Source organism: Engystomops pustulosus, unplaced genomic scaffold (assembly GCF_040894005.1).
Source record: "Engystomops pustulosus unplaced genomic scaffold, aEngPut4.maternal MAT_SCAFFOLD_460, whole genome shotgun sequence".
NCBI classification, from domain to species: Eukaryota; Metazoa; Chordata; class Amphibia; order Anura; family Leptodactylidae; genus Engystomops; species Engystomops pustulosus.
The window spans coordinates 37968-54494 of NW_027285339.1; the positions used below are offsets into that span (position 1 = coordinate 37968).

A 16527-nucleotide genomic window follows, 5' to 3' on the forward strand; every position below is an offset into this window, starting at 1 on the left:
TCGCATGCGTTTCCCGGGAAACGCATGTGCGATCGGCCCGAGCCCTGCCCACTGTGCGGAACGTGTGAACGCGCCCTAAATTAAAAAAATCTGTGTATACTGACACATTACAAAGCATTACATTTATCTAAGCCATGTGCTGTCCGTGTGCTGTCCATGTGCTGTCCGTGTGCTGTCCACGTGATGTCCACGTGCTGTCCACGAGCTGTCCACGTGCTGTCCACGAGCTGTCCATGTGCTGTCCGTGTGCTGTCCACGGGCTGTCCATGTGCTGTCCGGGTTGCTGTCCATGTGCTGTCCGTGTGCTGTCCACGTGCTGTCCACGAGCTGTCCACGAGCTGTCCGTGTGCTGTCCACGAGCTGTCCACGAGCTGTCCACGAGCTGTCCACGAGCTGTCCATGTGCTGTCCGTGTGCTGTCCACGAGCTGTCCATGTGCTGTCCGTGTGCTGTCCATGTGCTGTCCACGTGCTGTCCACGTGCTGTCCACGAGCTGTCCACGAGCTGTCCACGAGCTGTCCGTGTGCTGTCCACGAGCTGTCCACGAGCTGTCATGTTTTTGTGTCAGTAAGGCCAGACAGTACTACAGTGTCCATGTTAGGACATGGTCCCAAGACCATTTAATCATATACATACATGTAGATCATGCAATGGCATATTTGATACCTAACACTGACACCTGAGTCTGACACCTGAGCCTGACACCTGAGCCTGGCACCTGAGTCTGGCACCTGAGCCTGACACCTGAGCCTGGCACCTGAGTCTGGCACCTGAGCCTGACACCTGAGCCTGGCACCTGAGTCTGGCACCTGAGCCTGACATGTGAGCCTGACACCTGAGTCCGACATCTGATAATTTAATGCAGAACATCGGCGGCACGTTCCCGATCGCAGGCATTTCCATAGAAACGCCGATGCGATCAGGCCGCGGCCTGCCCTGGTGGGTGCGGCTTTGTCTGCGTTTTCAAACGCAGACAAAGTGATGCTTGTGGCACCAGCCTTAGGCTACAATAATCAGCTGTAACATATCACAGGCGTCTGTAATGAAGCTTTAGTGTTACTCCTGGTTCTTATGACGATCCAACATTTTTTTAAAATTTGTCTGGAGTTACAATTGTAAAATATACAGTTCCGACTTCCATACAAACAAAGCTTTAGGATTTCTGGTGCCCGTTCTCCATGAATCTGGCGCCCCCTTCACTCCCCGATAGAGGGCAGCACTTTTTTGGTGCACTCTGCATGATAAATCTGGCGCACGGTCCGGATCGCACTTTTCAGTGACAAGTTAATAGATGAAAGTTAAAGAGTTCAAAAGTTCTAAGTTACATAAAGCAACGATTGTCAGATTACCAATAAGGGGCTGAGCCTGAAGCTGTAACCGGCTGCGTCCTGAAGGGGTTAATGAGCACATCTTAGAAAACCTTTTTCTCCCTTTCTGTGTTACACCATGTGCAGAGACATGAGCTGTGACCGGCCGCCCCTCATAGGGTTAACCTCTGTAAGGGATAAGTGGGCGCGTGACGCTGCTATAACCCGGATCATCGTTATTGGCGCCTGTTCAGACGGTTGGAACAGGAAAGTCCCTGATCTTGTTTTTCTCATCGTGATTCATACAGCGGCCAATGGAAATTCAGAGACCATGATGCATCAGCTGTTACCAGGTAGAAGTCGTCAGCAAAGGTTACAGAAATGGGAATACACAGCTCTGTACTGTGAGCTGCAGTATTAGAGGGGGGGCTCTGGGGGGAGCTCTGGGGGGGGGGGGGCTCCAGGGGGAGCTCTGGGGGGGGGCTCCAGGCGGGGCTCTGGGGGGGCCCTGGAGGGGGCTCCAGAGGGGGATCTGGGGGGGGCTCTGGGGAGTGCTCCAGGGGGGGCTCTGGGGGGGGGGGCTCCAGGGGGGGCTCTGGGGGGGGCTCCAGGGGGGGCTCTTGGGGGGGGGCTCCTGGGGGGGCTCTGGAGGGGGGAGGTTCCTGGGAGGATTGGGGACTCCGGTATAAGATGCTCAGTAAATCATTACATTCCCACATAATAAAACCTGTGAAACACGCGGCTGAGCTGCACTGGAGTGACCCCACTTTTTACACGACTTGACTGAGATGCAAGAAGTTTTTGTTTTTCTGAAATCCATTACAAACAGCTGAGGAGGGGGGATTTGCCTAATTACATTACTGTTAAAATTTGCACTTACAAAACGCAGTGTAAATGCGATGTTAACGCATGTGTTAACATGGAGTTTATGTTTGCGTTTTGCTAACACTCTGTTAACGCTGTGTTTACACTGCGTTTTGTAAATGCAAATGTTAATAGGAATATAATTAGGCAAATCCCCTCATCTCAGCTGTTGTAATGCGTTTCAAAACACAACCAAAACGCCACGCGTGTCTTCGCCCTAAGGCTTCATTCATACACATGTATGGGGGACATATATACGGCCCCCATACACTTCTATGGGCTCACACATGCGGCACCGTACTGCTCCATAGCCCTGGAAGAGATAGCACATGTCCTATCTTTCCCGTATTACGGCGCCGTGGCCCATATGTTCCTATGGAGAGAGGCAGCGCTCACCTCCTCCTCCTCTCCCCGCGCTGCCGTGTGCCCGCCATGCTACGGTGCGGCAGTGTGCATGTAGCCTAAAAGTAATCAGTTCTGTCTTGGTTTGGGGCAGCAGAGGTCGCAGGCAGAAGCTACTCTACATTTTCTGACTGACAGTAATAGCTGGGGCAGAGATGAGCCCAGCTACAGAAGTCCCCATAATAAGAGGGGTCCCCCAGTCACTAACCGGAGGACCCATGGTCACAGCCCCAGTCCCTAGTAATAATTTGACAGTAAGTCCTAAACTTAGCACCCAAAATTGACAGCTGCCTATTGCCTCAGCGTGTCCTAGTGACACAAGACAACTGGAAGACAATCCCTCCCTAGGACTCTGTGCAGACACAAATCAGGACAAACAGAAAACACAACCGGGTCAGCACCTGTGAGAGCAAACAATGATAGGATCGATATTGAAAGAAAAGTCACAGGCACAAGCCAAGGGTCAAAAACCAGAAGATGAGCAAAATAATCAGAACAAATGTGAATAGAGTCAGATATAACCCTTACAAGCCAAAGGTGACTGTGGAGTGATGGGTGTGATTCAAGGTCGGCCACCTACTAGAGCCCCGTTCACACAAGTGAATAACAGCAAAAGTCAGTGGGGGTCATTTACTAAGGGCCTGATTCGCACTTTCCCGACATGTTACCCGAATATTTCCGATTTGCGCCGATTTTCCCTGAATTGCCCCGGGATTTTGGCGCATTTTGGCCCAATGGGGCACATTTACTTACCCGGTCCGTTCGCGATCCAGCGGCGCGTTCTCTGCGGTGGATTTGGGTCCGGCCGGGATTCATTAAGGCAGTTCCTCCGACGTCCACCAGGTGGCGCTGCTGCACTGAAGAGCATCGGAACGCACTCAAGTTCACCGGCCTATTCCTAGTGAAGGTAAGTGCAAGCTCCGCGACACTTTTTTTTTTTTTAAATGTGGCGGTTTTTCCGAATCCGTCGGGTTTTCGTTTGGCCACGCCCCCCCGATTTCCGTCGCGTGCATGCCAGCGCCGATGCGCCACAATCCAATCACGTGCGCCAAAATCCCGGGGCAATACAGGGAAAATCGTCGCAAAACGGAAATATTTGGGTAACACATCGGGAAAACACGAATCGGGCCCTTAGTAAATGACCCCCAATGTCTCCACAACCTTCTATTGGTAAGTAAGAAAGATGCCGACACAGACTTGGCTCCAGGTCAACTGGTCCAGAGTATCAGAAGATCCTCCACTGGGCCCAGGCTCTAACCTAGTACCGGACCCCAGAAGACAATTTGGAGGCTTTTCGAGTCTCTGTTTTGTAGAAGTTGACGGAGGACGGGCCCGAGGAGCCGAGTCTGATACTGACTGTGAGTGTAAGTGATGCCGGATGATCGATGTGTTATTAGTGTTGGTTTGTTCTCTCTCCCTGTACTCGTTGTTAGAGGTGGTACTTACCTCTCCCGGGGCAGTGGAGCTGACGATCCGATCGGATCTGATCGGGTTCTAGAAGTTTCTGTAGCAGGACAAAGGATTGTAGGCTTCTGCTTGATTGGCAGCTGTCAGTGAGGGAGGAACCTGGGTGGTCAAGCATCACCTGACGATGGAAGAAGCTGGAGGAGATCAGCACCCGACTTCCGACCCCCAACCTCCCGACCACCTGACCTACCGACCCCCAACCTCCCGACCCCCAACCTCCTGACCTCCTTACCTTCAGACCCCCAACCTCCCGACCACCTGACCTCCTGACCTACCGACCCCCAACCTCCCGACCTCCAACCTCCTGACCTCCCGACCCCCAACCTCCTGACCTACCGACCCCCAACCTCCTGACCTACTGACCCCCAACCTCCCGACCTCCTGACCTCCCGACCCCCAACCTCCCGACCACCTGACCTCCTGACCTACCGACCCCCAACCTCCTGCCCTTCCGACCCCCAACCTCCCGACCTCCTGTCCTCCCGACCTCCTGACCTACCGACCCCCAACCTCCTGAACCCCCGACCTCCTGATCTACCGACCCCCAACCTCCCGACCCCCGACCTCCTGACCTACCGACCCCCAACCTCCTGCCCTGTATAGAAGTGTTTACAGACTGTTACCATGTTTGTCACCGGGGTGGACAGTGAATTATTGATAACATCTTTATGATGTGATTATTAATTTGGTTTATAAAATAGATTTTATTAAAATTATTTATTGATTATTTTATTACTTGTGGTGTTTGGTTTCCCTGAATAAGCCTCACAGTATAATTTTAGACAAAACTATTTTATGTCTTGGTTTGTGGGATTGGGGCTGCCAAAATTGAAACACCCATCATTGTAACAGCCTGGGAAGCTACAGCACTTCCGGGCTCTGGTAACACCCCTGGAGCCCTTCTGGATCATTATCATAATTATAAGAGTTGATGTTAGAAGGCAGGAGGCGATGGATAACACAGTCCCGGGGCCCGGATCTATGAGGGATGTCCCCGGTTATCAGGATGGAGTCTGATGGGAGATTTCCTTTACATTTATCAGTGAAAATAAAAGCAAATGTAGGTTTTAGTAAGAATGTGATAGGAGACACATATAATATTACATTACACAGTACAAGCATCATAGGGGGGAGGGGCCTGATCTTACAGTCTATGAGGATGAGGGGGTGACACAAGAGCTTACAGTCTATGAGGATGAGGGGGGACACAGGAGCTTACAGTCTATGAGGATGAGGGGGTGACACAAGAGCTTACAGTCTATGAGGGGGACACAAGAGCTTACAGTCTATGAGGATGAGAGGGGGACACAAGAGCTTACAGTCTATGAGGATGAGGGGGTGACCTAAGAGCTTACAGTCTATGAGGATGAGGGGGGACACAAGAGCTTACAGTCTATGAGGATGAGGGGGTGACACAGAAGCTTACAGTCTATGAGGATGAGGGGAGACACAAGAGCTTACAGTCTATGAGGATGAGGGGGTGACACAAGAGCTTACAGTCTATGAGGATGAGGGGAGACACAAGAGCTTACAGTCTATGAGGATGAGGGGGGACACAAGAGTTTACAGTCTATAAGGATGAGGGGGGACACAAGAGCTTACAGTCTATGAGGATGAGGGGGTGACACAAGAGCTTACAGTCTATGAGGATGAGGGGGGACACAAGAGCTTACAGTCTATGAGGATGAGGGAGGGACACAAGAGCTTACAGACTATGAGGATGAGGGGGTGACACAAGAGCTTACAGTCTATGAGGATGAGGGGGGACACAAGAGCTTACAGTCTATGAGGATGAGGGGGTGACACAAGAGCTTACAGTCTATGAGGATGAGGGGGACACAAGAGCTTACAGTCTATGAGGATGAGGGGGTGACACAAGAGCTTACAGTCTATGAGGATGAGGGAGTGACACAAGAGCTTACAGTCTATGAGGATGAGGGGGTGACACAAAAGCTTACAGTCTATGAGGATGAGGGGGGACACAAGAGCTTACAGTCTATGAGGATAAGGGGGTGACACAAGAGCTTACAGTCTATGAGGATGAGGGGGTGACACAAAAGCTTACAGTCTATGAGGATGAGGGGGGACACAAGAGCTTACAGTCTATGAGGATGAGGGGGTGACACAAAAGCTTACAGTCTATGAGGATGAGGGGGACACAAGAGCTTACAGTCTATGAGGATGAGGGGGGACACAAGAGCTTACAGTCTATGAGGATGAGGGGGTCACAAGAGCTTACAGTCTATGAGGATGAGGGAGTGACACAAGAGCTTACAGTCTATGAGGATGAGGGGGTCACAAGAGCTTACAGTCTATGAGGATGAGGGAGTGACACAAGAGCTTACAGTCTATGAGGATGAGGGGGTGACACAAGAGCTTACAGTCTATGAGGATGAGGGGGTGACACAAGAGCGTACTGTCTATGAGGATGAGGGGAGTGACACAAAAGCTTATAGTCTATGAGGATGAGGGGGTGACACAAGAGCTTACAGTCTATGAGGATGAGGGGGGACACAAGAGCTTACAGTCTATGAGGATGAGGAGGTGACACAAGAGCTTACAGTCTATGAGGATGAGGGGGTGACACAAGAGCTTACAGTCTATGAGGATGAGGGGGGACACAAGAGCTTACAGTCTATGAGGATGAGGGGGTGACACAAAAGCTTACAGTCTATGAGGATGAGGGGGGACACAAGAGCTTACAGTCTATGAGGATGAGGGGGTGACACAAAAGCTTACAGTCTATGAGGATGAGGGGGACACAAGAGCTTACAGTCTATGAGGATGAGGGGGGACACAAGAGCTTACAGTCTATGAGGATGAGGGGGTCACAAGAGCTTACAGTCTATGAGGATGAGGGAGTGACACAAGAGCTTACAGTCTATGAGGATGAGGGGGTCACAAGAGCTTACAGTCTATGAGGATGAGGGAGTGACACAAGAGCTTACAGTCTATGAGGATGAGGGGGGACACAAGAGCTTACAGTCTATGAGGATGAGGGGGTGACACAAGAGCGTACTGTCTATGAGGATGAGGGGAGTGACACAAAAGCTTATAGTCTATGAGGATGAGGGGGTGACACAAGAGCTTACAGTCTATGAGGATGAGGGGGGACACAAGAGCTTACAGTCTATGAGGATGAGGAGGTGACACAAGAGCTTACAGTCTATGAGGCTGAGGGGGTGACACAAGAGCTTACAGTCTATGAGGATGAGGGGGTGACACAAGAGCTTACAGTCTATGAGGATGAGGGGGTGACACAAAAGCTTAGAGTCTATGAGGATGAGGGGGTGACACAAGAGCTTACAGTCTATGAGGATGAGGGGGTGACACAAGAGCTTACAGTCTATGAGGATGAGGGGAGTGACACAAAAGCTTATAGTCTATGAGGATGAGGGGTGACACAAGAGCTTACAGTCTATGAGGATGAGGGAGTGACACAAGAGCTTACAGTCTATGAGGATGAGGGGGTGACACAAGAGCTTACAGTCTATGAGGATGAGGGGGTGACACAAGAGCTTACAGTCTATGAGGATGAGGGGGTGACACAAGAGCTTACAGTCTATGAGGATGAGGGGGTGACACAAGAGCTTACAGTCCATGAGGATGAGGGGGTGACACAAGAGCTTACAGTCTATGAGGATGAGGGGGTGACACAAGAGCTTACAGTCTATGAGGATGAGGGGATGACACAAGAGCTTACAGTCTATGAGGATGAGGGGAGGACACAAGAGCTTACAGTCTATGAGGATGAGGGGGTGACACAAGAGCTTACAGTCTATGAGGATGAGGGGGTGACACAAGAGCTTACAGTCTATGAGGATGAGGGGAGGACACAAGAGCTTACAGTCTATGAGGATGAGGGGGTGACACAAGAGCTTACAGTCTATGAGGAAGAGGGGGTGACACAAGAGCTTACAGTCTATGAGGATGAGGGGGTGACACAAGAGCTTACAGTCTATGAGGATGAGGGGAGGACACAAGAGCTTACAGTCTATGAGGATGAGGGGGTGACACAAGAGCTTACAGTCTATGAGGAAGAGGGGGTGACACAAGAGCTTACAGTCTATGAGGATGAGGGGGTGACACAAGAGCTTACAGTCTATGAGGATGAGGAGGTGACACAAGAGCTTACAGTCTATGAGGAAGAGGGGTGACACAAGAGCTTACAGTCTATGAGGATGAGGGGGGGACACAAGAGCTTACAGTCTATGAGGATGAGGTGGGGGGGGGGTTATTGGTGTAAATGTAACTTTCCATCTCAAGCAATGTACAGGCAGATCTGAGAGATGTAAGAAAATCCATCATGACCTTCAACAAAGACCTTGAAGAGTCCAGAGCACCTGACAAAACTTCTCTGGAGGAGCCACTCAGACTTGTGAAAGTTTTGCAGCTAATGAATCATTTTGAATCAATAAATCTTTATACATTATATTCTGCAGCACATTACAGACCATGGGGGACAATACAATGGTCAGATAATAAAACAATAGGAATGAGGGATCTGCTCACGAGAGCTTAGGGTCTACGAGGAAGATAATATAATGTAGAGGCATCCAAATCCAACTCATGACAATTTTTAGGTGCAAATCTCTGGTTCTAAGAAAATGATATATTTCAGTTGTCTGTAAAACGCATCTGCATTTAAATATATAAATTTGGATTGGTGGCCACCTTTGATTATTCCATTGGTGACGCTGTATAGCACCGCAACCGATCAGCCGTTGGTTTCCTGGGGACTTACTGGGGGGACATGGAGGGGGATGGAGAGAAATGTTGTTTTTTTTAATTGTTGCATTACAGCCGTCGTGTGTCTAAGGCTGATGTCACACGTTCAGTTTTTCAGATGCAGTTTTTGAAGCCAAAAGCCGGTGTGGGTGATAATGGGGTGAGACAAATATTTAAAAGTTGCTGCTCCTCCTCCTCCTTTTACTCCATTTCAGGTTTGGGCATCTGAAAAACTGAACGTGTGACTGCACCCTGAGTGCACCCCGGTGACACAGACGCCTCGCAGCTTCTCTCCTCTCTGCACTTTCACTTTTGCTTCGATTTACAGGAAGAAAGTAAAATGCCGTCTTTTGGGGATCGGAATAATTCTGCCTGTGAGGTCTCCACTGGGGTAAGAGTCACATCGTGGACCCTGTAACCTGTAAGGGTTAAATGTCCTGTAATCTGCAGGGGAGCGGAGAGATAAGGGGGTGTATGAGGAGGGGGGAGGATGGAGGGACACGACGCAGCGACACAGAGGAAGTTCTATCATATCTGTTATACAATGTTACAGATTTATACACTAATATATATATATCACACAAAGTGGTTACAACCTGGAAACTAACGAGAGGGGAGGGAGAGAAAATGTAGTGGGGTCAAATAATAAGGTTCTCTAAGGGTTAAATCTAGTGCCTCGTGTTAGCATCATACAATGGCGTCTCCACAATGTATATCGTTATATATATAATTACATCACACAGCTCTGATTACTCTCTGTGATACTAACGAGCCGTGCACCTGTGTGATATATAACGAGCCGTGCACCTGTGTGATATAACGAGCCGTGCACCTCTGTGATATAACGAGCCGTGCACCTGTGTGATATATAACGAGCCGTGCACCTGTGTGATATAACGAGCCGTGCACCTGTGTGATGTAACGAGCCGTGCACCTGTGTGATGTAACGAGCCGTGTACCTGTGTGATATAACAAGCTGTGCACCTGTGTGATGTAACGAGCCGTGTACCTGTGTGATGTAACAAGCCGTGCACCTGTGTGATATAAGGAGCCGTGCACCTGTGTGATGTAACGAGCCGTGCACCTGTGTTTTAACGAGACGTGCACCTGTGTGATGTAACGAGCCGTGCACCTGTGTGATGTAACGAGCCGTGTACCTGTGTGATATAATGGGCCGTGCACCTGTGTGATATAATGAGCCGTGCACCTGTGTGATATATAACAAGCCGTGCACCTGTGTGATGTAACGAGCTGCGCACCCGTGTGATATAACGAGCCGTGCACCTGTGTGATATAATGGGCCGTGCACCTGTGTGATATAATGGGCCGTGCACCTGTGTGATATAATGAGCCGTGCACCTGTGTGATATATAACAAGCTGCGCACCTGTGTGATGTAACGAGCCGCGCACCCGTGTGATATAACGAGCCGTGCACCTGTGTGACCAGGGTCAGATTTCTATCCACTGGAAGTAACATAGAAGCTTCCTATAGAATGACAGCAAGCAGAGATCTAGAAAACAAAGAGGAATTGATACAGAAAGTATATTGGAAATTTGTATAACTCTTTATAATACAAACAATAACATTAATTTGTTGAAATAGGACGAACCTACACACAGTAGTTACGTCTCCTGTTGTCCATTTTTAGACGACGATCATCGCGGTGGAGTTTGATGGAGGAATAGTCATTGGGTCGGACTCCAGGGTGTCCGCTGGGTGAGTTCCCCTCTGAGGTTCCTGAGGTCTCCGGTTTCTCGGATCCTGTACGGACTTTTCTTCTTCTTCTCCTTACAGAGAAGCCGTCGTGAACCGAGTATTTAATAAACTGGCCCCAATCCATGAGAAGATATACTGTGCGCTGTCCGGCTCCGCTGCCGATGCTCAGGCCGTGGCGGATATGGTGCATTACTACATGGAGGTGCACAGGTAAGTGGTGGATATGGTGCATTACTACATGGAGGTGCACAGGTAAGTGGCGGATAAGGTGCATTACTACATGGAGGTGCTCAGGCCGTGGCGGATATGGTGCATTACTACATGGAGGTGCACAGGTAAGTGGTGGATATGGTGCATTACTACATGGAGGTGCACAGGTAAGTGGTGGATATGGTGCATTACTACATGGAGGTGCACAGGTAAGTGGCGGATATGGTGCATTAGTACATGGAGGTGCACAGGTAAGTGGTGGATATGGTGCATTACTACATGGAGGTGCACAGGTAAGTGGTGGATATGGTGCATTACTACATGGAGGTGCACAGGTAAGTGGCGGATATGGTGCATTACTACATGGAGGTGCACAGGTAAGTGGTGGATATGGTGCATTACTACATGGAGGTGCACAGGTAAGTGGCGGATATGGTGCATTACTACATGGAGGTGCACAGGTAAGTGGTGGATATGGTGCATTACTACATGGAGGTGCACAGGTAAGTGGCGGATATGGTGCATTACTACATGGAGGTGCACAGGTAAGTAGCGGATATGGTGCATTACTACATGGAGGTGCACAGGTAAGTGGTGGATATGGTGCATTACTACATGGAGGTGCACAGGTAAGTGGTGGATATGGTGCATTACTACATGGAGGTGCACAGGTAAGTGGTGGATATGGTGCATTACTACATGGAGGTGCACAGGTAAGTAGCGGATATGGTGCATTACTACATGGAGGTGCACAGGTAAGTGGCGGATATGGTGCATTACTACATGGAGGTGCACAGGTAAGTGGTGGATATGGTGCATTACTACATGGAGGTGCACAGGTAAGTGGCGGATATGGTGCATTACTACATGGAGGTGCACAGGTAAGTGGTGGATATGGTGCATTACTACATGGAGGTGCACAGGTAAGTAGCGGATATGGTGCATTACTACATGGAGGTGCTCAGGTAAGGGGTGGATATGGTGCATTACTACATGGAGGTGCACAGGTAAGTGGCGGATATGGTGCATTACTACATGGAGGTGCACAGGTAAGTGGCGGATAAGGTGCATTACTACATGGAGGTGCACAGGTAAGTGGCGGATAAGGTGCATTACTACATGGAGGTGCTCAGGCCGTGGCGGATATGGTGCATTACTACATGGAGGTGCACAGGTAAGTGGTGGATATGGTGCATTACTACATGGAGGTGCACAGGTAAGTGGCGGATATGGTGCATTACTACATGGAGGTGCACAGGTAAGTGGTGGATATGGTGCATTACTACATGGAGGTGCACAGGTAAGTGGTGGATATGGTGCATTACTACATGGAGGTGCTCAGGCCGTGGCGGATATGGTGCATTACTACATGGAGGTGCACAGGTAAGTGGCGGATATGGTGCATTAGTACATGGAGGTGCACAGGTAAGTGGCGGATATGGTGCATTACTACATGGAGGTGCACAGGTAAGTGGTGGATAAGGTGCATTACTACATGGAGGTGCACAGGTAAGTGGTGGATATGGTGCATTACTACATGGAGGTGCACAGGTAAGTGGTGGATATGGTGCATTACTACATGGAGGTGCACAGGTAAGTGGTGGATATGGTGCATTACTACATGGAGGTGCACAGGTAAGTGGCGGATATGGTGCATTACTACATGGAGGTGCACAGGTAAGTGGCGGATATGGTGCATTACTACATGGAGGTGCACAGGTAAGTGGCAGGTAAGGGGAAGATGTAGATAATATACATTTTTACGAGGTGCCACATACTTTAGAATTGGCTTTCAAACATTGTCCTAAAAGTCTTATAACCCTGTAAGTATCTACAATGATGGGGGTGATTGTAGGAAAATTAACAGTAAAATTATTTTAGAGACAAATTTGTAATTTGTTTCTGTCTTCCTTGTTACAGTGTAGAGATGGGAGCTCCTCCTCGAGTGATCGCCGCCGCAAACCTGGTGAAGGGGATCAGCTACAAGTACAAGGAGGAGATGGTGGCTCATCTCATTGTGGCCGGCTGGGACCAGAAGAATGGAGGGCAGGTAAGTGGCCGCCTCACCAAAGCTAAAGATTATAAAAGAAGAAGACAAGAAACCATAGAAACAATGGGGGGTGCAGCCGGCACTGCTCGGGGAGGCTCCGCACTGCTCCAAGGTCTGACCCCAAAAAATGTTAATAAACGTAAAGAAATTTTCCACTGGATTGGAGGTGATGGCACTTTGTACATTTTCAGGTCACTGCTGCAGTCAATCACAGGCCTCACCGTTCACCTATACACAAACCTAATGTCACTGGCCTCATCAGCGATCACACGTGTACAGGGCCCCACAAGGATCAGTGATTGGGGGCAGCGATGACCTAAAAACAAACAAGACATCAGGATTTCCCGCCTCGGACCGTCCTTTTCAAACAAGTTTTCTGTCCTTTTTTAAAATTTTTATACTGATGACCGAACCACAGAATAAGTCATCGATATCTCACGGACGCGAAACAAGAACCTCCACCAATCAGCTGCACCACAGCAATAGACGGGGCAGAACCTTAAAGGGGGTTTCCCATTTCAGAAAATAAATCTTATTGTTTGTATAATGAAAAGTGATACAATTTTCCAATATACTTTCTGTATCAATTCCTCACAGTTTTCTAGATCTCTGCTTGCTGTCATTCTATAGAAAGCTTCTATGTTACTTCCAGTGGACAGAAATCTGGTCACACAGGTGCACGGCTCGTTATAACACAAAGCTCCGGTTTCTCTCTGTGACATAACGAGCCGTGCACCTGTGTGATATAAGGAGCAGTGCACCTGTGTGATATAACGAGCCGCGCACCTGTGTGATATAACGAGCCGTGCACCTGTGTGATATAAGGAGCAGTGCACCTGTGTGATATAATGAGCCGTGCACCTGTGTGATATAACGAGCCGTGCACCTGTGTGATATAAGGAGCAGTGCACCTGTGTGATAATGAGCCGTGCACCTGTGTGATATATAACGAGCCGCGCACCTGTGTGATATAACGAGCCGTGCACCTGTGTGATATAATGAGCCGTGCACCTGTGTGATATAACGAGCCACGCACCTGTGTGATATAACGAGCCGTGCACCTGTGTGATATAATGAGCCGTGCACCTGTGTGATATAACGAGCCGCGCACCTGTATGCTATATAACGAGCTGTGCACCTGTGTGATGTAACGAGCTGTGCACCTGTGTGATATATAACAAGCTGCGCACCTGTGTGATATAATGAGCCATGCACCTGTGTGATATAACGAGCCGCGCACCTGTGGGATATATAACGAGCCGCGCACCTGTGTGCTATATAACGAGCCGTGCACCTGTGTGTTGTAACGAGCTGTGCACCTGTGTGATATATAACAAGCTGCGCACCTGTGTGATATAATGAGCCATGCACCTGTGTGATATAACGAGCTGTGCACCTGTGTGATATAACGAGCCAAGCACCTGTGTGATATAACGAGCCGTGCACCTGTGTGATATAACGAGCCGTGCACCGGTGTGATATAACAAGCCGCGCACCTGTGTGATATAACAAGCCGTGCACCTGTGTGATATAACGAGCCGCGCACCTGTGTGATATAACGAGCTGTACACCTGTGTGATATAACGAGCCGTGCACCTGTGTGATATAACGAGCCGTGCACCTGTGTGATATAATAAGCCGTGCACCTGTGTGATATATAACGAGCCAGGCACCTGCGTGATATATAACGAGCCAGGCACCTGTGTGATATATAACCGGCCAGGCACCTGTGTGATATAACGAGCCGTGCACCTGTGTGATATAACGAGCTGTGCACCTGTGTGATATAACGAGCCGTGCACCTGTGTGATATAACGAGCCGTGCACCTGTGTGATATAACGAGCCGTGCACCTGTGTGATATAACGAGCCGTGCACCTGTGTGATATATAACGAGCCAGGCACCTGTGTGATATATAACGAGCCAGGCACCTGTGTGATATATAACCGGCCAGGCACCTGTGTGATATAACGAGCCGTGCACCTGTGTGATATAACGAGCTGTGCACCTGTGTGATATAACGAGCCGTGCACCTGTGTGATATAACGAGCCGTGCACCTGTGTGATACATAACGAGCCGCGTACCTGTGTGATATAACGAGCCGCGCACCTGTGTGATATAACGAGCTGTGCACCTGTGTGATATATAACGAGCCGTGCACCTGTGTGATATAACGAGCCGTGCACCTGTGTGATATAACGGGCCGTGCACCTGTGTGATATAACGGGCCGTGCACCTGTGTGGTATAACGAGCCGTGCACCTGTGTGACCATGGTCAGATTTCTGTCCACAGGAATTAAACATAGAAGCTTTCTACAGGAAGACAGCAAGCAGAGATCTAGAAAACTGTGAAAAATAGATACACAAAGTATATTGGTAAATTGTATACATTTTTATTATACAAACAATAACATTAATTTGCCAAAATGTGAAAACCCCTTTAAACTTGTGTCCAGTGTATAGAAAACAATTGTCAGACCCAGAAATAATCTTACAATCAGCACATCACGTTTTCACTTCTTATAATGTGTCTTCTCTACAGGTCTACGGGACGCTGGGCGGGATGATAACGCGCCAGCCTTTTGCTATAGGTGGATCCGGCAGCACGTTCATATACGGTTATGTGGATTCTGCTTTTAAACCCGGAATGTCAAGGGAGCAGTGCGAGAAATTTGCTGTGAACGGTAAAGAAATCAACAACATCTTCCAAACACTATAATGTTAAAGGACACCTACCACCAGGATGAAGGACTGTAAACCCAGCACTGACCTACTGGTGTGCGACCCCTCTGCCAGGATCTGCTCTTCTTTTAGCTTCTTATTTCCTTTTTTTTTTTTTACAAACAAAGGCTTTTATTATGCAAATGAGCCTGAGGGGCTCTGGGCTTCATAGGTTTTAATGGAGCCTGGAGCCTTTCAGACTCATTTGCATAATATTAAAAACAAGGGCAAAAGAAGCTTAAAGAAAAATGGATCCTGTCAGAGGGGTAAATCCCGCGCGTAGTCAGAATCTGTCGGGTTGTCCGATGGTCGCCGATGGGGTTGGGGCTTATGATACATGAAGGTTCTTGGCTTTGGGTCACCAGTAATTGCTTCTTCTTTAGATCCATTTTTGTGTATAAATCATTGTATAGAATTAATTTCGTGTTGTTTCCTCTCTCCAGCGCTGGGCCTGGCGATGGGTAGAGACGGATCTAGCGGAGGCGTCATCTATCTGGTGACTGTCACCACGGACGGGACAAAGGCGCAGATTATCAGCGGGGACGACATCCCTCGGTTCTATGACCTGTAACAATGTAATAAACAGATTCCGGATAATGTCGGATTGTCCTGTGATTCCCTCTCATCTGATCTGTGTAGATGTTCGTGTGGAAAGTTTTCTATGGTTGATGATCTGTGACGAGAAGCCGAATGTTCTCTGACGCTACTATAGACTTACTGGGCCTCATTCACACGAATCTTTCTCATACATTTTTTATAGGTTTGTATTTGCTTACGTGCGACCTATCCGCTGCCTGAGGCCCCTATAGACAGACGCCCCCTCTCCCACAGTCCAATAACTATATATTGGGGCTCATTTACAAAGCGGGTCACTGGAGTTCACAGGAAGTGCATTGCCCATGTATAATGCGCTGTGCGGCAATTCACTAAGATCGTGCGCATGTGTCACTTCCCTGCTCCGGTCCGACAGAGTTCACCATCTTTTTTTGGTGCACTTAACCCCTTAAGGACGCAAGACAATATAAATTGTCCTCATCAGCGGGGCCGTTGCCGCATCAGG

At 48.9% G+C, this 16527-nt stretch overlaps 1 protein-coding gene across 1 annotated transcript; it reads left to right on the forward strand.

The window, feature by feature from the left end:
• The first annotated feature begins 8996 nt into the window (after nucleotides 1-8996).
• On the forward strand, nucleotides 8997-16066 carry LOC140111442 (proteasome subunit beta type-9-like). Its single transcript, XM_072132379.1, has 6 exons — nucleotides 8997-9158; nucleotides 10418-10485; nucleotides 10564-10695; nucleotides 12616-12745; nucleotides 15289-15430; nucleotides 15911-16066. The coding sequence occupies exons 1-6, from the start codon at nucleotides 9108-9110 to the stop codon at nucleotides 16036-16038; spliced, it is 651 nt and encodes a 216-aa protein (XP_071988480.1). The 5' UTR covers nucleotides 8997-9107; the 3' UTR covers nucleotides 16039-16066.
• Nucleotides 16067-16527: the final 461 nt, after the last annotated feature.